Source organism: Penicillium expansum (assembly GCF_000769745.1).
Source record: "Penicillium expansum strain MD-8 chromosome Unknown contig227, whole genome shotgun sequence".
NCBI lineage: Eukaryota > Fungi > Ascomycota > Eurotiomycetes > Eurotiales > Aspergillaceae > Penicillium > Penicillium expansum.
Window position 1 is genome coordinate 27,958 of NW_015971276.1, and position 23,758 is coordinate 51,715.

Consider the following 23,758-nt stretch of genomic DNA (forward strand, 5'->3'; position numbering starts at 1 on the left):
CGAGGAACGCTACCTCGGCATTGAGCCCCATAGCCCCATAGTACCCATAGTACCCATAGTATAACAGGCCCAAGCAAAGACCTCGGGAGATCGACTGGCCTAGATCAAGCATTTGCCCCTGATGCTCTAATGACGCATCTAAACTATATTCCTACATCTGCACCAATCATTGCACCAATCATTGAATTTGCCACGAATTCCAAACCAGCCCTTTGGATAACAAACTTCCTCATTCATCTTGTTTCCCACCGTCCGGGACGGAGTTTCCGAGGAACGAACCAAGATAGAGGCTCCTCGGTATTTGTTTGTTGATGGGGCTGACGAACTCCCTTGATCTTGTTTCTAGTCTAAGTTGTGGATAGTGGACTTCCGAGGGTTATACGGAATAGCAATGACAATGGCAATGAAAATGGAACTGGAACAAATGGGACATAAAAGGAACTCACCCGCCACTGCGATTGAACCAATCCACCACCAACTAGACTACTTTACACTCAAACTACAAGCTACTTGCTTAACAAAATGTCATCAAACTGGGAACCTCCGCGCAACTACCGCAGCCGCCCTGTTGCCATTCTTGGCGCAGGTGTACTGGGCCGCCGAGTAGGTCTGTATCCCATCCAGCGTGTTATTCAAAGGATAAAGTGCTGACAAGATCGTGAAATCAGGATGTATCTGGGCTTCAGCTGGCTTTGATGTTAATATCCGAGATCCCAGCGCGCAACAACGAGCAGACGGAATTGCGTACATTGAGGAAAATGTTCAATCATACTCTGCCAAAACCAATCAAGTCCCCGGGTCGTTCGAAGCGGTCGAGGATATGAAACAAGCTGTCGAAAATGCTTGGCTTGTCATTGAAGCTGTTCCCGAGAAACTCGAACTCAAGATCGCCACTTTCGCTGAGTTGGAGGCCCTCACCCCAAAGGACTGCATCCTGGCTTCCAATTCATCTTCATATAAGTCTTCCGAGGTGATCAGTCAGATCTCGGATTCCACCAAGACGCGTGTTCTAAACATGCATTACTATATGCCGCCAGCGTGTATGATTGTGGAGGTCATGACCGATGGATACACCACCCCAGAGATAATCTCTTTCATGGTTGAGCGCTGCAAAGAAGCTGCCACAAATCCATATGTCGCAAGAAAGGAGTCCACTGGGTTCATCTTCAATCGATTGTGGGCTGCTGTAAAGCGGGAGGTCTTGACTATTCTGGCTGAGGGTGTTTCGGTTCCCGAGGAGATTGATGCGATGTGGTCTGAATTGTTTGTCAAAGCAGGGACTCTTCCCTGTCGGACAATGGACAGTAAGATCTTCACTTGCCTTCCATAATTTTACCTTGGGATGAGAATTCGTTCGCTGACAGAATATTGCATAGATGTCGGCCTAGACACCGTTGCCTTCATTGAGGGTCATTATGTGGAGGAACGTGGACTCTCTCCTGAGAAGACAGTCGACTTTTTAAAGAGCACTTACCTGGACCATGGAAAGTTAGGAACAAAGTGCTCAAAGGGTGGCCTCTATCCTCCCAGTGACCCAACTCCCATCAAGGCCGATTCAAAGAAGCCCGAAATTTTGGTGTTGGACCTCGGACTGTCCGCCGCCACACCCAGCATGAAATCGGGAGAAATTCTCCGTGTTTCTGCAGACGGCAAGGTACAGAAATCGATTCTTAAAGGTCAATCATTGCCCGATGGACTTGCTGTGGACTCGACCTCTGGTCGTATGTTCTGGACTTGCATGGGCGGTCCAGGAAAGTCCGACGGGGCCGTTTACTCCGCGAACGTGGATGGGACCGACATTCAAACACTTGTTGCCGCAGGAACTTTGAATACACCAAAACAGCTGGCTATTGATTCTGTGGCGCAAAGCGTCTACTTTTCTGACCGCGAAGGATGCCGAGTCTACCGTTGCGCCTTCGACGGCTCCAATCTGGAGGTTTTGATTGACAACAATGGCCGTGATTTGACCCCTACGGAGCGCGTCTCTGAATGGTGCGTAGGAGTTGCCGTGAGCCCAAGTCAAGGCAAATTCTATTGGACCCAGAAAGGACCCTCGAAGGGTGGTGAAGGCCGGATCTTGTGCGCCAATATCACAATGCCCGAGGGTCAGTCAGCAGATGCTCGAGGTGATATCCAGTGTGTGCTGGCTGATCTTCCTGAGCCAATTGATCTTGAGGTGGAAGAAACCTCTCGCACACTTTACTGGACCGATCGTGGTGAACTCCCGTGGGGCAACTCGCTGAACAGAGCCAAGTTGGGTGAAGATGGTCTCCCTCTATCAACCAGTTCCCCACTAGGATATGAAATCCTCACTAGGGGTCTAAACGAGGCAATCGGCCTGAAGTTGGATTCCATCAATTCCCACGTCTATCTCACTGATCTGGGCGGATCTATCTACCGGTGCGACCTGGATGGCAACTACAAGGAGAAGCTTCTCTTCGAGGAGCATCGGGCCTTTACTGGAATTACTATCCTGTAAGCTCGAAGTATTATAGAGGCCCCTGTACTGAACTTGTATATAGATCGTTTGAGGATTGTTGTAAATATACGTTTTGTAAGAATTGTGATGCCTCAGGCATATATTTTAGGCATCATATGCAACCAGTCCCTGTAGATAGACCTCTCTCTTTTTTTTATTTCTATCGCGTTCTTTTTTTCTATCATCTCTGCTGTCTCTCTTCCTTTATTCTCTGTCCTTCTATCTCTTTCGTGGCTCTTCAAATACTCACCTCACCTGCTTAGCGCCTGGTTTGTCACGCTTCACCTAGCTATCTAGCTAGTCTAGTTAGCCTCCTGTTTGTTTGCAGAGAATCAATCCTTCTCTTCTCCTCTCTTTGCTTATTAGCAGTCATATCAATAGCCAATATAGCTTTTCCCACTGCTCCCCCTCAAATTTCAGCCATATGCCTTAGAAAAGTCTTACCTCGGAACTGTCGGAAGCATGCCGTGCCTCGGCTCACCTCGGACAGCTTATAATACTCGACGACACTCGGCGACCCGACCTTCTCGGCAGACCGATACATCAATACTTGGCAGCCAGACTCATTATGTCTACGCGCCGCTATCGATCGGCTGCTGCTTGTCAAAATTGCCGTCAGCGCAAAGTCCGCTGTAGCGTGACGGTGACCGGTATCCCGTGTATAGGTTGTACGCAAGATGGCAGAGAATGTACCGTTCCGCCGACAAAAACCCAAACGTAGGCTTTCTTCCAGATTGATAGAAGCTTATCGCTGACAGATACAGCATACGCGAGAGACATACGCGTCGAACCGCGTCCGTTATCAGTAGCCCGCCTCACGCAAATTCTAATGGATTGATACCACAGTCTTCACTTCCACTCAATGCATTTCCGAATGCGCCGCCTTCCCATGAAGGCCCCCCTGGGCTGGCTAGTATGAGAAGTGTCTCTAATCCCCCGGATTATACTCGGCATCGGGATGAAGAGCAGACTGGCGTTGAAATCGCAACCAAGGTCCTTGGGAAAAACAACAAACCTGGCCAAGCGCCATTCTATACTGGTCTGTAGTCACTGTGGAACTGTTTTCACCTGAAGCTAACTCGAAACTGCAGGTGATTCGCCTGGGTTTGGTGCCGTCTTTGATATATGCTCACCTTCAGACCAACCTACACCAAGACATATCCTACTCACTTCCAAAACATCCGTTTCGCTATCCCCCGAGGATAAAGCATACTTGCAGTACAAGGGGGCTTTCAATATGCCCCGAAAAGAGACCTGTGATGAACTTCTGCGAGCATACTTTCATCATGTGCATCCCATTATGCCGGTGATTGACGCTACAACGCTTCCACACCTCTATCCCAGTGGAGATGGTCAATCGTACAATCTGATATTACTATGGAGTATCTTCTTCGCTGCAGCAAATGTACATTGCATCTCCTCAGTTGAACTACAATCTAGCTAATATGCATATAGTATCTTTCGGTCGATGCTTGGAAATCAGAGGGCTTTTCGTCCAGGAAAGAGATGAAGGAATCCATGTACGCCCGTGCAAAGGTGAGCAAGCTATAAATCGATATTTTCCAGAATCACGCTTTGCTAATGGCCCGTTCTTAGTGCCTGCATCATAATGGGGGTGAGACCGACCACGCAGTTCTCCTTCAATCAGCACTTCTCTTGGGATTTTACCACTCTGAAGCTGATACCTACAGCCAACCGTGGTATTGGCTTGGTATTGCCATTAGCCTTTGCCAAACAATGGGTCTGCATCGTTTCTCTGCTACGGTCTGTGCCAATTCACCTATCGCCGGAGCACAACAGCGTCTTTGGCGCCGCCTTTGGTGGACAACCTTTTTTCGAGACCGTTGGCTAAGTCTCACAATGGGCCGTCCATTGAGAATCAACATGAATGACTGCAACACTGTGCTGCCATCTGCTGTTGATATGTTGGATGATTTTATCGGATTACCTAAACCCATATCGGCAGCATATATCCCGAAGGACCTACCGCAGCTAGCAGAGTATTGGGTCACAATGATTCAACTCACTCAGCTTTTGGGAGGCACTCTCATTTTGTGCTACCAACCCTTTGGAACCAGTTCGTCTTTCCAGCAGGTCGAAGCCCTTGAGAAAAAGATTTTGCGCTTTCAACTTCCCGACAATCAGGAAACGGGACAAAGTCCACTTGCAACCTTTTACTTGTATCATTTGCAGCTTCATTACCAGTGAGTGCTGACACCATATCCATCTTTAACTGCTTCTGACATCCAACAGAGCATTCATAATCACTTTTTATCGTCCCTTCATCACAAAGACCCTGGAAGGCTTGCCCGCATCTCGCCAGGATACATGGCAAACTCACGTCCGAAATCAGATCAATATGGCTGCCCTACAGACCAATGCCATCCTTGACAATTTGGCACACGAGAAACTGTTGGGATTCTCCGTTGGTATGACGTGAGTGTGCAACTCTTCTACAAATACTTTCTTATCTGACAATCGCGCTCAGGCCACCGCTATTAGTCCCAGCAATGCACATCCATCTCCTCAACTGTAAATCTCCCGATCCCGTTTCCCGACGTCTGGGTCTCAACAAAATTGAGGTCTGCATGATAGTCTTGGAACAGATGCAGCCCACCCACCCCTGCGCTTCAGTCTTCCGAGGTATCTTTCTCGAAGCCATCCGTTACATTTTCCCGAACTATGTGGCTCAAACAGTCCTCCCTGAGCTTGTATCCGAGTCTTCTCCGCTGCAGGAAGTTTCGATGGAAGATCCTATGGCAGGAATAACAATCGGTGAAGATGCCATTGATGCGCTGATGGATGAGGTGTCGATTTTCAATTTTTGGGAGTCCCTTAACAACATGCAAACTTAGGCTTCTGGAGATATATATGAACAGATATACATGTCAAATTAATTGTTAATGCACCCGCGAAACCAGCTGGTATGAAAGAAAGTAAAATGGATTATGGTGTAAAATCCCAATTCTAGAACGGCAATCACCGGTGTTATTTGCGGTGATGAAATGGGTGCAGCAATGTGAAAGCAACCGTGCTTCCAACGTTGTTGACATGTTGCCCCCATACCTTGTACGTGTCTGCAACATCACTACAGCACCAGCAACCCCTTGATGTTGATCGAAATCTTCATTAATGCTTATACGTGATCTCAAACAACCGGTCAAATGAATTCATCATCAGTTAACGTTAGAAAAACAGACTATTCCGGGCGGTGCCTAGGTATTAGGAAATGCGCGTCATCTAGAGAGATAGACCGAAATCGGCTTGACCAGTTGCACAGAGGCATTCTTCCTCGAACCCTATCTAGATACACGCTAGTCCGTTTTTCAGACAGCCCGTATTTAGACGTACGATCATGTGAAAAACAGTGTAATACACCAGGTGCGAGGCATACATGTAAACTATTTCCTCGGCCACGGAGCGTGAACACCGGATCAGGCGGCATCAGTACGCAGAGCATCCGTAACATTGGATTATCCAGCTCCGAAGCCGTAGTATTAGATGGGTCTACAGCGAGAAAGTGGTAAAGGTTGATCCTAAAAGAAATTAAAAGAATGATTCGAACATACAGTATAGGTGGATTAGGCTAAGAAGAGAGTAACAACCTACGAGGCAAACTGGACTCTGCGTCATTATGCTAGCCCTCGTAATAGATTATGTTGCTGCCTTCTTTGCGCAGACCAATACTACATAGTTCAGTCTCAACCTCGGTAGTTGAATGCCGTGTGGGGGCGATGGGCGATGGGGTTACCTCGGCAAGGTCCACTTGCCGGTGCTAAGCACTTATTCGATACCTATAAGCTATCTAACGAATGCTTCTATTTCCAGTGCCGCGTATGTAGCAGCGGTATTACGTCGGTATAAAGCTTAGCAATAGGCTAGAACCACCTAGGTGCCGAGTTCCGAAGTCTAACTACTTGCTATATAAATACCAATCGCCAAGGTTAGGGATTCCTCCTCCCTACACACAACAGCCTTTCGTTTTGCTCCTTATATTCCTTACATTAGGTTCAGCCGAGAACACACCAAAGGCTAGATAGGATGTCTCAGATGTCCCAAAGACCAACAGTTCATACAATGCACGAGCCGGGACTGTCAGACGAAGATGCCCGAGGCAAAATGGCTGCGCTACCAAGTCCTCCAAAGTTCGACGATAAACTGGAGGAACGCGAATACCAGAAAGGCCGACTCGCTCTAGCATTTCGAATTTTCGCTAAGCTCGGATTTGACGAAGGGGTTGCGGGTCATATCACATTGCGTGTAAGCTATCAATTTCTTCGAATCCCGTTTGTCTGCTCACTGAAAGTTGTAGGATCCCGTGGACCCCCACACTTTCTGGGTTAACCCATTCGGTGTGCCCTGGCCGAGCCTTCGTGCTAGAGATCTGATTCGTGTCGGAGAGGGTGGGAAAGTCATCGAAGGGGGCGACGTGAAGCTGCTGAACACTGCTGCATATATGATTCATCATGCAGGTAGGTGTCTGTGACTTAAGGGATATACCTGATACATATCTAGCATTCTCCTCTTTCGCCTAGCCGGCATACTTGACCTTTAAGAATAACCTACTGACTTTTATTATAGTTCACGAAGCTCGCCCGGACGTGAACGCCGTTGCTCACAGCCACTCTATCTACGGCCGTGCATTTTGTTCTCTTGGGAGACCAATCGATATGATATCCCAAGACTCGTGCGCATTCCATGATGTAGGATACTATGCCGCCCATTTTTATATAGCTAGACGCTTACAAGTTACAGGACATCGCAGTCTACAAGCAGTTCAAGGGTATCGTTCTCGCTAGCGATGAAGGCCTTGCAATTGCCAAAGCTCTAGGCCACGCCAAAGCAGCACTTTTGCAAAACCACGGGCTTATCACGTGTGGCCAAACTGTGGAAGAGACAGTTTTCTGGTTCATGTCTCTTGATAAATGCTGTCACGTCCAACTTATGGCCGAGGCTGCGGCAGGATCAAGAGGTGAAAAGCCAATCGTGATTGATGACGAGGATGCGAAATTCACCAGAAAGAGCGTTGGAACGCCTCTAGCTGGCTGGTTTTCAGCTTTGCCTTCTTTCAAGCTAATGGAAGCAGAGAGCAATGGGGATTATGCTTAGGCCTATGATATGGTTTCAACTGTTACAAAATAGACCCTTGAATTTGAGTTTTTTGTGCATTGTATGAGGCTCTCCTTCCAGAATGAAAAGAGATCGTTCCCCAATTAGTTATATTAATGTTGTAGTGGGGCCCCGAGAAAGAGTGAGTGAGAGTGTGGAGTGAACACTGATTTTGTATATCACTGTACTGGTTGCATTGATCCCTGACTGAGGATGGGAAACAAAAGCTTCTTTCTGGCGAAAGTTCCGCTTCGGTCTTACCACTTCATGTAGATCGCTGCGGTGTATCTTTATCAACTTTCTATGGATCCTCGTCTGTCACTGGCATTGGGGGTGGTTGATTTGTCTCCGCTCGTACCTACAATTTCGGATTCGTCTAATTTTTCCAAAATCTCAGAGAATTTTGATATATGATAAACATACCAAGGGCTAACCTGCCGTGCAGAGGTTCAACAAGTAAAACTACCCCTATTATATATATATATATATATATACATATCCAAGTTTATTCTACTAGTAATAACCACTGTTCTAGATAGGCCTTTATCTATATCTAGCTATAGAATACATACCTAAGTAATCTACGTAGTTCACTGATAACTGTATTTATTAAGCTACTAGTAATAAACTCAAGTACAGCATCTATCAAAATTATCACGTGAAATCAACTCGCTTGTTAACCCATATAAGCTACATACGACCTGGTGACCTGGTGAACAAAAAGCTATACATGCAAACCGATCATGATTGTACATGCAAATCCAGTCCAGTTAACTCATTTTCGTTAATATCCCTGGGTGGACTCCTTTTGATGTTAAGCAAATTAGTGAAGTGAATCTTGCCATCGGATGAGCTCCACTTAGGATGGGGCTAGAGAAGGTGTGGCGCCGCCATGGTTCCAATGTTCAACCCCGCTATAAGTTGGTAGATTTTCTCTTGAAGATCATCGAAGATGGCTTCGTAACCTAGCCCATAATGACAACGCCCAAGGAGTTACCGAAATGTCTGATCCTACAAGAAAGATAATGTTCGAACCAAGAGTGGCAGTGGTTGTGAATGTTTTGAAGCAATAAGAGGACAATCGTAAGTCGAACATCCAAATAAGGAATAAGAAGAAGAAGAAGAAGAAGAAAAAGTGCTTGAAGACCTTATGATATCACATAACGGAGTGGTAATGTACATCAATAAGCACAAAGCCACCAGACAGTGTAGAAGACACTAGAGGAAGGGAGAAAAGAAAAAGAACCTCCAATGCAAAATATGTTTATCTACCGCAGGCACGAAGAAATAAGCCCCATACACCCCAACAGATGATAGAACAATAAAAGCTTTAATCAGATTCCGTTCCATTCAAATAAAGTCTTCGAATCCAAAGTTAGAAGTAATGACAACCGGAGTATCCCACATGTGAACGCTGTTGAAACTCAAAGACAAGACCCCAGATTGGTATTCCATTCATGCAATACAGGCGAAAATGACAGTCAAGATACATTTGCTGCTGAAGCAAGAGCTGGAGAGTAGAAAAACACTGGATTTATCACAGGAGAAGAAAAGTGCACAAGATGCATGAAAGAAGAGGGTAGGCAATTCTCGGGGTATTAAGGGGGTGTTGACCAGTCATTTAAAAAGAATCGCCGAAGGTATTCGATCATCGATTAGGCATGTGATTTGAACCAGACCCTGTGGAAATTCCTGACTGCTGAGCGCGGTAATGTACCACATCAACAGGTTTAGACGGGAGGGATGGCGAGGTCTCCCGTTGGAGAGCGGTCGAAGGCTGAAACAAGCCTTGGCGTGCAGAAGGTGGAGAGAAGATATGATTGTGGGATGGGGCGTCGGTAATAGGAGAGCGGTGTTCGAGGGCATGGGTTAGATGCGGCTGTGATTTCCGCACGTCCAAGGGAGACGAACTTAGGGACCGGAACCCGGATTTGCGATGATCGGCATCATAATCTGGGTTGCGGAAGGGCCCTTGCGTTTGATGCCTTGGATCGTGCTCCATGCCGTAAGGGGTGTTGTTGGCTGATGAGTTGGCAGCAGAGGCATTCTCGGGAATGGTAGATGCAGATCCATTGGGTGCGTTGATGTCTACCACCCGCTTTTGAGCGGCTGGCGTTGCATATGATAACGGTTGCGGATGCTCAAATGTACGACCTTGTGGCCGAGGTGGCTGCGAGTGATGTTGCTGTTGCTGCTGATGGATAGGATGTTGTGGGTTTGCCCAGGGCGTTTGTTCTAGGAATGCTTCTTCGGCAGCTGAACGGAACGCATTAGAAGACATGGTAGACATGGTGGTCCGTGGGGGTATTGTTGATGAGTGGCGTGGTGCGGAAGCGCGAGACTCGATAGGAATCTATGCATTGATGTTAGCAACTGCCGAAAATTTACGCAATATGAATATGACTTACCCCCATCTTTTCAAGATCGTCATCAAGTTCGGTGGGCCGTGCACCCATCAAGGACGGGGCAGCGGGGAAGCCAACATACTTGGCCACACCGGCCATGATTGAAACCTCCTGGTTGTATGCAGTCTGATGTGCGATTTGCTGCGAGCGACGGGTGGGGAATGCGATGATATGGTGCGGGCTAAGCTCGTCTGTCTTGAAGCGATCATGCTGAATGGCATAGAACTGCTTGCTGACTGCACTTGAATGCCGCTCGCGCGCATCCCGAATCCGCTGGTAGTATGTGCTATGGGCCTGCGTTCGCTCGGCCAAACCCTTGTGCATGAGTGACTTCATGCGGTATCGATACAAGTTCTGTTCGTATTTGATCTTGGCGTCCCGGTAACGCTGCACACACTCAATCTGCCGCAAGTACTCGGGATGCGTCGGGTTCGGACCGGTAAGCATCTCCAACTCACGGTTGAGTTTGGATATCCGTTCATCATAAATCCTATGATTGTGAGTAATGAAGCACGCGAGATTTTTGGAGCGATTTCTTACTTGTCACGTAACGTTGCAAATTCTTTTTCCAGTGTCGCTAGTGAATCCATAGCAGACATCTTTTTCACGGCTGTGCGGGGCATCAATATTTGTGTCGTCCAAAGGGTCCATGAACTGGAAGACTTACACTCTTCGGCTCGAAGAACCGCCTCCGCGCCATCGGGCTCATCTCCTCGTTCCGTAGGCTCCTCGTCTTCTCCAAGAATCTCATCAGCGACATACTCTATTGTGGCCTCAACCTCAGCTTCCGCCTCCTCATCGGCGTCTTGGGTCCTTCTTCCTTTCCGCTTACCCTTTTTGCCCTTTTTGCCTTTGGAAGGCGGGGCTGGGAGGTCCGACTCAGGAACTTCGTCAACCAGTATGCCATCGTCATTGATATCCATGGGGTTACCGAGAGGCTCAGGTGAGAGGGGGGTATCATCGTCGATCGGGTCACTCAAGTCACTCTTAATTGAGCTCCGGCGTTTCTTCGTAGGCTCTTCGTCGCCCAGCTCAGCGACTGTTTCGTGTTTTCGTTTATTGGTGAGGCTACCTGGAAGATTGGAATCGCCCAAGTCGCCCAGGTCTGGGATATCCTCGGTCAAGCCGTTGTTTTTTGAAGACCGTCGTGGTTTGCTAGGAGAATCGTCCGCCACAAGTGCTTCATCGTCGACATCATCGAGTGTTGTAGATTGATAAAGCTTACTAGGACTTGGTCCGGCACTGGCAGCACTCAAAACGATGTCATGTTTCCGAATATTGTGTGGAGAATCCTCGATGCGCTCGGTTTCGGCCTCCGAATCGTTCTCCATTGGCTTGTCTGATTTGATGGGATCTTCGAAGTCGGACGGCTCGTTGTCCGAGACGTCGTCAATCTCACTCAAACTACTTGAGCGTCCATCATCGTCCATAAGAGGGTCATCAAGAAAAGGGTTCCGCTCGCCATTGGGGAATGTGGACTCTGCCCCCGTTGTGGGACCAACGGAGGCCTGTTCTCTGCTCTCAGCTACCTCCATGGACACTTAAGCAGCTAAGAGAGCTGGCGCAACACAAGGTGAGTGAAGACAAGAAGTTTTGGGTGAGGGTACTGGGTTATCGATTGCTCGCAGCTAGGTCGAGATTCGCCGCAGGCGTGAGGAGAGGGAGGAAGGTCACCGATCCGCCAGATGGTGTTTCGATCGAGAATCTGGAGAAAACATAGATCGAATTAGCTCAATTGCCATGTCAACTCGACAAAACCAATGGAAGACGGGGTTGGTGGGCAAAAAGTGGTTGGTGGGTGCGAGAGATAGGTCAGCGCCTCCAGAAGGCGGTGGTGCGGAGATTGATCATCGAACGCCCCCAGAGTCGGTAACAATCGCTCAGCGTAGGAGCTAGAAACCGCGCAAAGCAAGTGTATCGATCACAGTAGTCCCAGAAGACACAAAAACACTATTTCCTCGCAAAAAATGACCAGATGAAACTCTGGGGTTGATGTAGAACCTCAAGCGACGTACCGTTTCAACAATGCGCCGGGAGCGACGCCGGTAATGAGCACAGCTGCTCGCGACCGACCACGATTCCCAAAACCACCGCGTTCCTGGAACGCAAGTTATGACTTAAATCCAAACCCACGCGTGTCACCACTATTGTAACCCGTAAAAAGCTTTCGGTCCGACGAATCCTGCGCAGACCGACTCTGGAGAACGAGGGGAGGATGGCTAGGAAGCGGACAAGACGAGGGTACCGAGTCGCAGGGGGGTTGACGGCATGAAGAAGTGGCCAGGGACCGTAGTGAAGATCAAAGCAATGATCAAGGATGGGAAATTACAGCCGAAAGAGGGGGTTTCAGCAGACAAAAGCAGCAGATCGCTCTGATGGGGTGCAGCAACAGAAGCGAGTGACCGCTAATTCTGCCGCGTTGCGTTCCGGCGAGGGCAAGACTCACCGCCCGAAGAAAAAAGAAAATCACGTGAGAATGTATCTGACGTAGTTGGAAAGAGATGGGCCATTTTGTATGATAATATGTTGATATTGCACTTTTATACCAAATGAAATATGGGATGAATACAAAACAAAAGAGATCTCCATCGGTCTCACAATGTTAGATGGTGTGTAAATGCATCATACATGCACAGATTACCACTCAATCCCAAGCAAGAGCCTCCCAGCCTGGAATACATAGAGAGAATGGCGGTACATATAGACAAGAAGAGTAAGTAATACATAAAGTCCTGCATAGGTGATATTCATGCATATCTATCATATACGATGTACGATGTACCTTACATAGTAACTAGGAACATCTGCTCTGAAATTGTACTCCAAGTCATGTGATAAGCAGCTTTCCACGCCAAGACCCGATAAGCAGAAACTAAAGGAAAAAAAAAAGTCGGAGCTATCATCGGCGCAAGTGTCAATCGCCGCAAAGCCACGTCTTGATCACTCAATTTTAGACTATAATACGGACCAAACACATCAAAATGGGCAAAAAATCAAATTCTTCCTCCAAGACGGAGGAGAAGACCAGCAAGGCCGCTACCACTCTTCCCTTCGGTGGTGCATCTCTGGACCCAACATTGTCCTCGCTTTTTGCGCAAAGTGTATGTCTGTCTTGATGTACAATGAATGAAATTTGAACTGACAATATCTAGGCTGGTCCTGTGCAAGCCCCCGTGATCAAATATGCCGAGCCCATCCAACGGGCGAAAAAGGACGAAGATGATGCTTCTGAAGAGGAGGAATCGTCTGCATCAGGCGATGAAGTAATGGAGGATGCTGCCGAAGAAAGCGATTCTGAGGCCGCAGAGGAAGAACAATTTATCGACACACAGAACCGGAAACGCAAGCGTGGCAGTGCCGGTGAGGAGGTCGAGGAGACATATATGCGTCGCATTGCTAAGGAGGAGAAGAAGGACGAGGAAAAGAGGAAGTCCGAGCAAGCTAAGCGCCAAAAGCAGACCGAACAAGAAGGCAGCGAAGATGATGAAGATGAAGAAGGCGAGGACTCCGACAAAGCATCGGCATCAGAAGAGAGCGATGAGGAAGAGACCGCTCCTGCACCTGTGCACGAGAGCTTGACTGGCTCCGCTAAGGCTGATGAAGTTGAGAAGTCCAACCGCACCGTCTTCCTAGGCAACGTCTCTACCGAGGCTATCAAGTCCAAGACCGCCAAGAAGACACTTCTTAGGCACCTGGCCTCTTTCTGCTCTACGCTTCCCGAATCCACCGGCCCGCACAAGATCGAGTCGATCCGTTTCCGCTCTGTTGCATTCGCCAGTGGTGGTGGTATTCCCAAGCGTGCTTCCTTCGCGAAGCGTGAGCTTCTCGACGAGACCACACCCAGCACCAACGCATACGCTGTTTACACCACTCTGCACGCCGCACGCAAGGCTCCCGCAGCCTTGAACGGTACCATGGTTTTGGACCGTCACTTGCGAGTTGATAGTCTTGCTCACCCCGCAGAAATTGACCACAAGCGCTGTGTCTTTGTCGGCAACCTGTCTTTCATCGACAGTGAGACCCCCGAAGAGGACGAGAAGACCGGCAAGAAGAAGAAGGCTCGTGCCCCTGCCGATATTGAGGAGGGTCTCTGGCGGATTTTCAACGCCCACACTGGAGGTAAGGACAAGAAGGCCATCAAGAAGAACGTCGAGTTCGTGCGCGTGATCCGTGACAGCACCACTCGTGTTGGTAAAGGATTTGCCTATGTTCAGTTCTACGATGGCAACAGTGTCGAGGAGTCGCTTCCGCTCAATGGAAAGAACTTCCCGCCCATGCTTCCCCGCAAGCTGCGTGTCACTCGGGCCCGCAAGATCGCTAAGAAGCGCGAACCCTCTGGCCCCGAGGCCAAGAAGTCTCGTGTAGACGAGGCCCAGAAGACGATGCAAGGTCGTGCCAACAGGCTACTGGGCCGAGCGGGTGCGGCTAAGGTTAGGGCCGATGCCAACAGTACCATTGCCGGAAACTCTTTCGTGTTTGAGGGTCACCGCGCTACTGAGGGATCATCGTCCATCAAGATGAAGCAAAAGAGCCGCGGCTCCAAGGCCAAGCGAGAAAGCAGAAGCAGCAAGCGGGCTGCCGCATACAAAGCTGCGGGTGGCAGACGGGGCTGAAAATAAAAGAAGCCATATTGTATCTCTTATGGGCGTTAGGAAGGGCATTTGAATATATTGTATGAAGAGCACAAAATTTGAGATCAGACATGCATAGCTTGAGCATATACATAGCGATTTCCAGCCCTGGAGATATACCGCGTATTCGATAAAAATTAATTATGAAGCTACAAGTTGAGACAGTGACGTCATTGTCAACATTCAACGTAGGTGGTAGACGATCGACTGGTCAATCACATCACATGCACATGTACTCTTCCTACCCATTGATTATTTAATTTCTTTAAATGACACTCTACTTGAAATTCTTTTAACAATTTTGGAAAGTCAATAGCTCCAACCATCCCAAGTGAACCATTTTCCAACCTCCATGTGATATGCGGGGGTTGAGGCGCACGAACAACACGACAAAAACAAAGGCCAAAGCCAACTACCGAGGTCAGGTAGTACGAAGCGAAAAGAAGGTTCATACGGATCGTATTTGACCGGTTGTACTTTCTATGAGTGGTGGCGCCGTTGCCTAAACTGAATCATCCAACTTCACCGCAAAGCCCAGCAGTGACGTCTCTACGTGCCCAGGTGTCACCAAAACCTTTTCAAGTCAGCACCTAAAAGTCCCATTACTGCCACCATGTTGCCTTTCGGAGCTCGCCCGGGAAACCTGCGCCAGTCCCATGGCCTACCCTCTGCAGATACGAATGGTACGGATTCTGATGGGTCGGATGAGTGTATCCCAGATCTAGGACCTCAAGTGTTTAATCCCACCTTGGTGGATGTACTCAATGTTCGGCATGTGTTGCAATGGAAACTCCCACGCGGTCTTCCCGAGGAGCTTGTCGATATGATCGTTGATGCTGCAGAATATTGGCCCTCGATAGAGCAGAAAATGCAAGACCAGCGGGTCGTTCACAAAGACTGTGATCAAGTTTTGCTGAAGACAGTTCCCTTCTGCTATGACCGGAATGTATATCTATCCGTTCTCAAGTTACCTGGTTGGCACGTGCTGATGATTTGTTTCTTCTAGAGCTTAGAGCAAGAGCCGGGTCCTACTCCCTTGCCCCATCGTGGAGCACACCCATGTCGCAAGATAGTCTTCGATATTTCATCTCGCGACCAAGGCGGCGGGCGACGCCACGACAACATGTATGAGTTTTCATGGACTTGGTTTGACGTCGAAATTATTCACGGTGCCCATATGAGGAACATGTACGTCAACGGAACTGAGCAAGAGATTCTCGACAATGAGCGTGGACAAGTCCGAAAACACTATACCGAGGCAGATGCGTTGCTGTTGCCGGGTAATAACAAATTGCAAGCCAATGGAGCCCGGGTGAGCGATATGCAGCACAATAAGATTGTTTGGGATCATCGAGACGATATCCAGGCAGACTCGCTCGCGGCATTTGAGATTGAGAAGACTCTGGGTCGTGGCCGGCTTACTCTTGATGGACATGGAGTGCGTGAGTTGGAGGTTGGCGATTCGATTGCTATTTGGGCCCGGTCAAGGTTTCCCGGCTGGTCAAATCACGTTGATCGAGCGAGCGTGAGGATATACTGGGCTGTATGAGGGAACAGCGGTTGGATGAAGGATAACCACTGACCTGTATATATGGATCTTGTCTGGTATCAGGTTCTTGTTTACACAGTATTGAATGACCCGTCTGAAGAACAACTTATACCCCATCTTAGGCCTCAGATCAACAGCAGACTCCATACAGCCCTGAGTGATCACTTTGTAAACATCGCTGTATACTTACTTGCTAAACGCTGATTGGCTTTGAGGCCCAAAATCGATCACGCCATTTTGCCAAGACTGCCTGATCGACGCCAAAACAGCACAATATAAAGCCAACGGCCTCCTCGAGCTGTCTTTCTTTTCTTATTTTTCCCTGATGTTAGTCGTCATGTAGTCCGACCGTGGACCTACAATATTCCCTCTTATACCATGAAAATGGTGTGTATTCTATGAGTACCTCCTCCCATACTGGTTGACCACGGGTCGACCCTTCCGACAGGCCGACGGGAAGCGCACAGTGGGGCTCAGTCGCCGATTCAAAGTCCCCGAGTGAGTCACCGAATGAGTCGCCGTTCAAAAGTGCCGGGCCATCACCAAATGTCAAGCAGCCAATTTTAGCTCAAAGATCCCCACCACGCGGCACACGATGGATTGGCCAATACATGTCGATAGAACGGCGACCCATCTCGCCCGAGAGTTACGCATGTGTCATGGGATATTGGGGGGACGTTCGCCTGGAGAATAATGAGTCTTCCCGTGCTATAGCGATGTCCTGACTGGATGCTGGTTGCGTTATCTGCATGAAAATATGGAAATACCACGCAACCCGTCGCCGATGATGTTGTCCTCTGGGTCTTAGCCGACTTGTTCCCCCTTTTTAAAACCTGCCGTGGCCCCCCTCGCGATATCTACTACATTTCTGTTTATTTAGCTATTAAAATAAACATCGTTTACACAGCTCTTTCTCACTCTACCTTTTTTGAATTGACCGAGTCCTATATTCCCTTTCCTACTCTTACTCTCATCCTCCGATCACCCCAACGCCAACATGGCTACTCGGAAATGCGCAGCGGTTGTCGTAGGAGCCGGTCCGGCTGGAGTTGCCGTCATGGGAAACTTGTTGGAGCGCCAGTTGGGCACAATCACATGGATTGATCCTTCTTTTGAGGCTGGGAGGGTCCATAGCAAGTATCGCGAAGTTCCCAGGTTCGTACCCGATCCTTGATACGTAAACACAGGCCGGAAGATACTAACAAGATACCCTTCAGCAACACCAAAGTTTCATTATTCCAAGCGTTCGCACAAGCCACACAGCCTTTCCAGAAAGTGATCGATAACACCAAGTCACCCAATGCGTTCACGAAATTGGCCAAACTCGACCAAGAATCCACCTGCACCCTTGGTTTCGCGGCGGATATGGTTCGCAGCCTGACAGACGGTTTAATGAAGATGGAGGAAGTATATGCATGCCACGGCTTTGTCAAATCAGCCAACCTGAACGAAACGGTTAGTGATATGATCACATATTTACTTCTCTATACCAAATGAAGACTAATAATGACATCATAATCCAGACCTCCAACTGGACCATCTCTATCAAACGGAATTCTTCCGACGATCTTGAGACCGTCGAGACTACCCGCCTGATCCTCTGCACAGGCTCCTTCCCCACATCAGCCCCTATCCCCGTTCCGGGACTAGATATCCAGCGCTTGGACCTCGACGTAGTCCTCAAGCCCACTGAGCTAGCAGAGACAATCCTCTCAGACAAACCTATCTCCGTCGCCATCGTCGGCGCATCCCACAGTGCCATCCTCGCCATCCTGAACCTCACCAAGCTTGCCCAAACCTCCCACCCTCTCCTGCGCATCAGCTGGTTCACCCGCCACCCCCTCCGCTACGCAGAGTACCAGGACGGCTGGATTCTGCGCGACAACACCGGTCTCAAGGGCATGGCTGCGGACTTTGCTCGCTCCGAGCTGGAAGACGAGAAGCTTCCCACTTCACGCGCCGGCCAGGTCCTGACCAAGATCGACTGCGCTGGTGGCCAGGATATCGAGTCTGCTCAGTACCACAAGTACTTGCCCGCATGTGACTATATTGTCCAGGCGGTCGGTTATACCCGTACCTCGCTCCCTGATATCTCGAAGAATGGTGTGCCACTTCTTATGAGCTTTGACCATGACAATGGCACGTTCCACGAGCCCGGTCGTTCGGCTGTTATCCCCGGACTGTTTGGTGCCGGTATTGCGTTCCCCGAGCGGGTCGTGGACCCACATGGCCATGAGGAGTACGCGGTTGGGTTCTGGAAGTTCATGAAGTTCCTCAAGCGGGTCATCCCGTCTTGGGTTGCATGATTGTTTCGTCTCTTGCTTTGATTTTGTAGATTTTATGCTTTTTGGCGTCCTACAGGACACTGACTACGGTGCCCATGCATTGTCTAGCGAGCTATGATTCCAACGTTTGATACCGATATCCGTGGAGTAATTGGCGTTGGTCTGGGTGGCTTCATAGCCTTTTTATATAATTCTATAGCTTGTCTGCAGGCTACAATTAAAAGAAATCCTTCTTTTCAATTTCAAATTGACCATATCCGCAAAATGTCCTAGCCATTATTCATCGCCAACTGAAACACGATAATCACGATAATCACGATAATCACGATAGTCCAAGCACTTTCAGAGGTATCAATAATGCTGGGGCTGCGAGATTTCGGGTTGGACGTCCGCATTCCAAACATGTAGGACCCGAAGTATATTGACGCCAACGGATGACGGAGGGATATAAAGTGGCCAACTCGTAGAATATTTGTCGTTGCATACGTGCTATCGAGCTTTAAGCCTGGTACTTTAGAAGCTGTTGGACATAGGGAAGTAACTAGCGGATCGGATTGTTCTTCATTTGAATAGTATATCTAGTCCTTCCCTAAACATAACTGCCAGTGCAAAGTAGCCATTAGCCATGCAACATATCAGTCATCAACGTCACATACCATCCCATAACCCCGTCATATAACATCATGAAATACCATAGAAACATCAATTTTTCCTCCCCTCCACCTACAAACACAGTCCATCCATACTTTTATTCAGCTACCAATTTACAACATAACAACCGCAAACACACCAGCGACAACAGCACCAACACCGCCATTCCTCACAGCCCCAGCACCACTATCAGCAGTCTGCGTCGCAAACGCTTCATTAGAACCGGTAGCCGTAGCGCGGTGCTCGCTCTGACTAGCCACAGCCTTGACATCATACCCAGTGGCGGTAACGGTATAAGTAGTGGAAACCTGGGACCAAGTGAGAACAGTACCGCTTGGAGGCGCCGTAACCGTACCGCCAACTTCGTACAGGGTTGAGGTACCGTTCTTAGGGAAATCGCCGGGCTTGTAGAACTTATCCGCATCCGTGAAACCTAGGTCTTTGCACTTCGTGTCCTTGAGCGTCGAGTCGCAAGACGACCACGCCCAGTTGGGCAGGGAGTTGTATAGATTGGGTAAGTTGGAGGGGAAGAAGACTCCCCACATGTCTGCGCCGGCGAGAGTGGGTTCGGTGTGCGGGCAGATATCCCAGGATCTTTGGTTCGGGGGTTAGTTGGTGCATTGGAAGGAAGGGTCGGAGTTTGGTGTGTTTCACTTACGCGGAGATACTAGCGCTGGCTCCGCAGCAGGCACAGTCCGAGGCGCGGTTGGCAATATCGAGACCGTCGTTTAGTTTTGACAGGTCGGGGACGTTGCCGATGTCTGCGCTGATATTGTCGGTGACGTTGCGCATGCATTTCATCTGCTGGTCGCGCGATGATAGGGTTGTTTGAGTCACCTTGCCGATATCGCAGGAGCAGCGGTTTGGCGCGTTGTCTGGAGCTGGCCAGAAGGGGATTGGCTCTTTGGCGCTGGGGCAGATGGCGAAGTACTGCTGTACGAAGAGCTGGTATTTGCAAGAGTAGACCTGTAGAGCAAACTATTGTTAGCATGGGCTTATGATAGTCATGTACAGGGGATCCTTGGGGGGAAAAGAGTATATAAAACTCATACCTGGTTCCAGCATGACTCTGCCATGCAGTTGATATACTTCTGGTGTGACTCGCAGCCACAGTCTACGACACAGTTACCATTGCCGTTGCAGCCTTGGACGCAGGAACTCCATCTGTCGGCCACATTCCTGTTGCATTTTGAGTAATCGGATGTGGAGGCGCAGTCTTTCTCGGTGATGTTTGTTTGGGCATTGGCTAGGCCAGAGAGCGCCGCGACGGTCGCAGCCGATGCAAGAAGGAATTTAGATAGCATAGTGGATCCTGTTCTCGTCGGAAAGGACTTATCAAAATGGATATATCTGAAAAATGCAGCTCTGCTATGACTTGAGCTTTCAATGACACTACTGCAAACCAAAAAAATCCCAATCGCTGGGGAGGATGCAACAAAGGCTTTATAAGAGGCGAATTATGCAGCACAGCCCAGATTCGTTCGAAACGAAATCTCTTCATGGATGTCGCATCCTCGGGCCCATTAATGGGCTCTGCTGCAAGTTAGGGGTTCAATCATTGTAAATCCAGCTGTCATGTCATCGTTCTCAGTAACCAACCAATGACCGATGATATAGCATACTAAGGTGACACAAAAAAGCAAGCTGAGCCATTTATGATTCAAAAAAAGTGGATGACGACGACCCCAGTTTTTGCATATCTTCTGCATCTATTGCATATAGGCAATCACATTTTCTTTGGCAAAGGGCATTGGATCTTGATAGATCAGAGACCAAATCCGGAACCCGCCCTATGAATTGATCAGATGGACTGCATTGTTCGGGATTTCTAGCAAAGCCCTGCATAAAGCTAGGAGCCTTGCTTCCTTTGCAGACACGAGGTGGAGCGGAGTGTTCCTGCGATCATAGATTTATGAAGACCCTTGCTTGGAGTTGAGCTTTTGATGACGATGCTGGGGTGCTATTATTAAAGCTGGACATGAGTGACATAGTTATTCATACGTAGGACTCCCATGTTGTTTATGCGGTGTGTCAAGAGACATGCATTGGATGTTGTTTTATGCCAGGGTTGGTTTTTCATAGCGCGGGTGCCTAGCACAGCCCAAGCCCTAGGGAACAAACCCTAGGTAATACAGAGTTGAGCTTCGAGATCTTGGAAACACATGATCTAGTAGTCCAGATAGTAATGACGTCTTTCACGGAGACCTGAAACGTCAAGTCGTTCAGCAGATTGACATTTCATCGTAGAGGGGACCTGGTACCTAGTGCCTGTGTGGGTGGTCACGAGTCAGGTACAGGGGCAAGCCAGACAAGCTAAGACTTGATCGATATGATTTTGTATCTTTTGTATGACAAGGACTTTGTCCAAGTATATTTTCCTTAGATACATATGCAACCGCCGTACATGCGGAGATCCCCCCGGAACTTGGATATGTATACAGCGTATGTAGGTAAAATCGCAAGATTAGGAAAATTAAATTAAAATCACCCCAAATCACAGTTACCAGTTACTAGTCAAAACTAGTCAAAGAAACTAGAAGCAGAATGTAAACTCCCAAAATTGTGCTTATCAGAGGTCATATGCCCCCAATCCACCAATCCTGTGGAGAACAGAAAACCCCTACTATGTAAGCAGGGAAATTTGCTTAGTGTTTCGAAGACTCCAAGGCCTTCTCCACCGGTCGATCAGTATTTATGTACTTCGTACTTTCAAGAGGCCCCCTTACCGAGATGATACACTGGGATTTAGTGAATCAGAATAGGTAAGATTTGAACGCTGCCAAGTGCAGTAGACCTAAATAAACCAGTCACTTAGGGTATGTAAGAGATATATAGTTGTCTTAAAGGGACCTTTGAAAACAACATTGACTGTTTTAGCGAGATTAGGCTACAATTAAAAAAGTGGACGCGGGACTATCCAAATTAATTGTTTCCCCACTGTCATTTTGACAGATCGACAGATCTGTTCAGATGAGAAAATATTTAATCAGATAAAAGAGAATACAAAATTATAGAAAGTAGATTGTAAGATGTATACAGTCATTAACGCTGGCCGGGGCACGAAGAATATAAAATCAAATAATAACAAAGCCCGACCGTAGTCAAAGACGGGGATGTTTTGTACAGCTGGACCCCAGAAAAGGGACAGAGGCAATAACACAAATTAATTGGCTGTTTCAAGATACAGCCAATCAGAGAAGTGAAGGGAAGAAAAACATATATATATATCAATAAAACATGTCAACGTGACTTTCGAACAAGGTCTCGTTCGTGACAAAATCTGTATGCATGGTAATTTACAGCATCAGAGCACCGGCAACGATGGCAAGCATGCCACCGGAGACACCGGAGATACGGTTGGCCATACCGGTGTTGGTGGTGGGCACGGCGCTCTGGGAAGCGGCGGTGGAGGTGGCGCTGGTCGAAGTGGACTCAGCAGTGCTGGAGCTCTCCGTGGTCTGGGTAGCGGAGGCGGAGGTGCTAGCGACAGTGCTGGAAGCGGTGGTCAGGGTGGTGGAGCCGGAGGTGATGGCCGAAGAGCTCGAGGTCGAGGTGCTCGAGGTGGTGGTGTCGGTGGCAGAGGTGGATGAGTCAGTGGAAGTGGAGGCAGTGGCGGTGGCCGAGCTAGAAGAGGAAGACGAGACAGAGACGGTGGAGCCGTCGACAGTGAAACGGCCGATGTAGTTGTAGTCGTCGCTATCCTCGTCCGAGACGATCTTAATGGTGTAGTCAGGCTCGGCGGCCAGCTTAGAGGGCACATTCCAAGTGTAGCTGCCGTCGTTGGCGAGGTTCGCTGGTAATGGTTAGTAGTGTTTCGGGGAATATTGAGTCATTCTGAGGTATCGCTTACAGGCAATGACAGTGCCGGTGTTGCCGGTAAGAACGGCTCCCCACTGCAAAATCAGGCTCACAGTGCCTTGGGTGGTGGGCTCCCATTTCAGGGCAGTAGGCTCGCCAGTCGTGAAGGTGTAACCATCAACGGGGATGCTAAAGGGGTTAGCCTTGCTATCCGCCGAGGCGATGGCGGCGATGGCGGCGACAGCGAGGGTGGTGAAGAAGCGCATTATGATTGATATATATTTATAAAGTTGGGAATAATGATAGAATGTCCAAGTGAGAGATTCAGATAAAAGAGTGAAATCGCAAAAGCCTCAAAAGGAGTGGAAGGCGTTGTTTAAATGGCAAATCTGGAAGAAAACGCCGGACATCCGGGATCCTTAGCGTTCGCTTTATAACTAATGAAGGAATGTGCCCCATGGAATAAGGAGCTAGGCACAGCCCAGCAGAGTCAAAGGGACGAAGAAAAACAAATACAAAAGGAAGCAAGGCGAGTGATTGGCCATTGTTCATCTCGGAGAGGGCCCGCGAGGGCCCGAGAGGAGCGAAAAGAGGGAAAAAAAGGGAAAAACAAAAGCGTGGCGGTGATCCACGAGTCCTTTGAACCACTAACGGCCTTCATTGTCTCGCTTGGCAGGGAATCGCCTCTTTTAACTGGTTTGAACTCGACGTGACCTTAAATGACTATACCCACTTTGGTCGGCTATAGTCACTCGGACTCCGTAGTTAACTTGCTATTTTAGAAGAAACACGAGATTTCACGGTCTTTTGGGAGATAAATTTAAATCTCATTATTGGTTAAAAGGTTTATT

The 23,758-nt window shown here is 48.5% G+C and overlaps 8 protein-coding genes across 8 annotated transcripts; 5 read left to right on the forward strand and 3 right to left on the reverse strand.

Annotated features, from left to right (window-relative positions):
- Positions 1-522: 522 nt before the first annotated feature.
- Positions 523-5,334, forward strand: PEX2_070200 (Dehydrogenase, multihelical; the record flags this gene model as incomplete). Its single annotated transcript, XM_016744291.1, has 9 exons — positions 523-607; positions 669-1,304; positions 1,377-2,475; positions 3,244-3,518; positions 3,571-3,884; positions 3,935-4,015; positions 4,076-4,683; positions 4,733-4,915; positions 4,968-5,334. The coding sequence occupies 9 exons, from the start codon at positions 523-525 to the stop codon at positions 5,332-5,334; spliced, it is 3,648 nt and encodes a 1,215-aa protein (XP_016599610.1).
- A 1,222-nt stretch (positions 5,335-6,556) lies between these two features.
- Positions 6,557-7,588, forward strand: PEX2_070210 (Class II aldolase/adducin N-terminal; the record flags this gene model as incomplete). Its single annotated transcript, XM_016744292.1, has 4 exons — positions 6,557-6,739; positions 6,792-6,951; positions 7,061-7,182; positions 7,235-7,588. 4 exons carry the CDS (start codon positions 6,557-6,559, stop codon positions 7,586-7,588), a joined length of 819 nt encoding a protein of 272 aa, XP_016599611.1.
- Positions 7,589-9,236: 1,648 nt separating this feature from the next.
- Positions 9,237-11,528, reverse strand: PEX2_070220 (uncharacterized protein; the record flags this gene model as incomplete). The annotated part of the gene is made up of 4 exons (XM_016744293.1): positions 9,237-9,941; positions 9,997-10,483; positions 10,534-10,603; positions 10,661-11,528. The coding sequence occupies 4 exons, from the start codon at positions 11,526-11,528 to the stop codon at positions 9,237-9,239; spliced, it is 2,130 nt and encodes a 709-aa protein (XP_016599612.1).
- A 1,446-nt stretch (positions 11,529-12,974) lies between these two features.
- On the forward strand, positions 12,975-14,606 carry nop12 (rRNA-processing protein NOP12; the record flags this gene model as incomplete). Its single annotated transcript, XM_016744294.1, has 2 exons — positions 12,975-13,094; positions 13,146-14,606. The coding sequence occupies 2 exons, from the start codon at positions 12,975-12,977 to the stop codon at positions 14,604-14,606; spliced, it is 1,581 nt and encodes a 526-aa protein (XP_016599613.1).
- A 631-nt stretch (positions 14,607-15,237) lies between these two features.
- PEX2_070240 (uncharacterized protein) lies at positions 15,238-16,173 on the forward strand (the record flags this gene model as incomplete). Its single annotated transcript, XM_016744295.1, has 2 exons — positions 15,238-15,570; positions 15,631-16,173. 2 exons carry the CDS (start codon positions 15,238-15,240, stop codon positions 16,171-16,173), a joined length of 876 nt encoding a protein of 291 aa, XP_016599614.1.
- A 997-nt stretch (positions 16,174-17,170) lies between these two features.
- Positions 17,171-18,479, forward strand: PEX2_070250 (uncharacterized protein; the record flags this gene model as incomplete). Its single annotated transcript, XM_016744296.1, has 3 exons — positions 17,171-17,328; positions 17,391-17,628; positions 17,697-18,479. The coding sequence occupies 3 exons, from the start codon at positions 17,171-17,173 to the stop codon at positions 18,477-18,479; spliced, it is 1,179 nt and encodes a 392-aa protein (XP_016599615.1).
- Positions 18,480-19,222: 743 nt separating this feature from the next.
- PEX2_070260 (uncharacterized protein) lies at positions 19,223-20,413 on the reverse strand (the record flags this gene model as incomplete). The annotated part of the gene is made up of 3 exons (XM_016744297.1): positions 19,223-19,703; positions 19,768-20,075; positions 20,162-20,413. The coding sequence occupies 3 exons, from the start codon at positions 20,411-20,413 to the stop codon at positions 19,223-19,225; spliced, it is 1,041 nt and encodes a 346-aa protein (XP_016599616.1).
- Positions 20,414-22,405: 1,992 nt separating this feature from the next.
- Positions 22,406-23,173, reverse strand: PEX2_070270 (GPI anchored serine-threonine rich family protein; the record flags this gene model as incomplete). Its single annotated transcript, XM_016744298.1, has 2 exons — positions 22,406-22,902; positions 22,960-23,173. The coding sequence occupies 2 exons, from the start codon at positions 23,171-23,173 to the stop codon at positions 22,406-22,408; spliced, it is 711 nt and encodes a 236-aa protein (XP_016599617.1).
- Between the last annotated feature and the right edge of the window lie 585 nt (positions 23,174-23,758).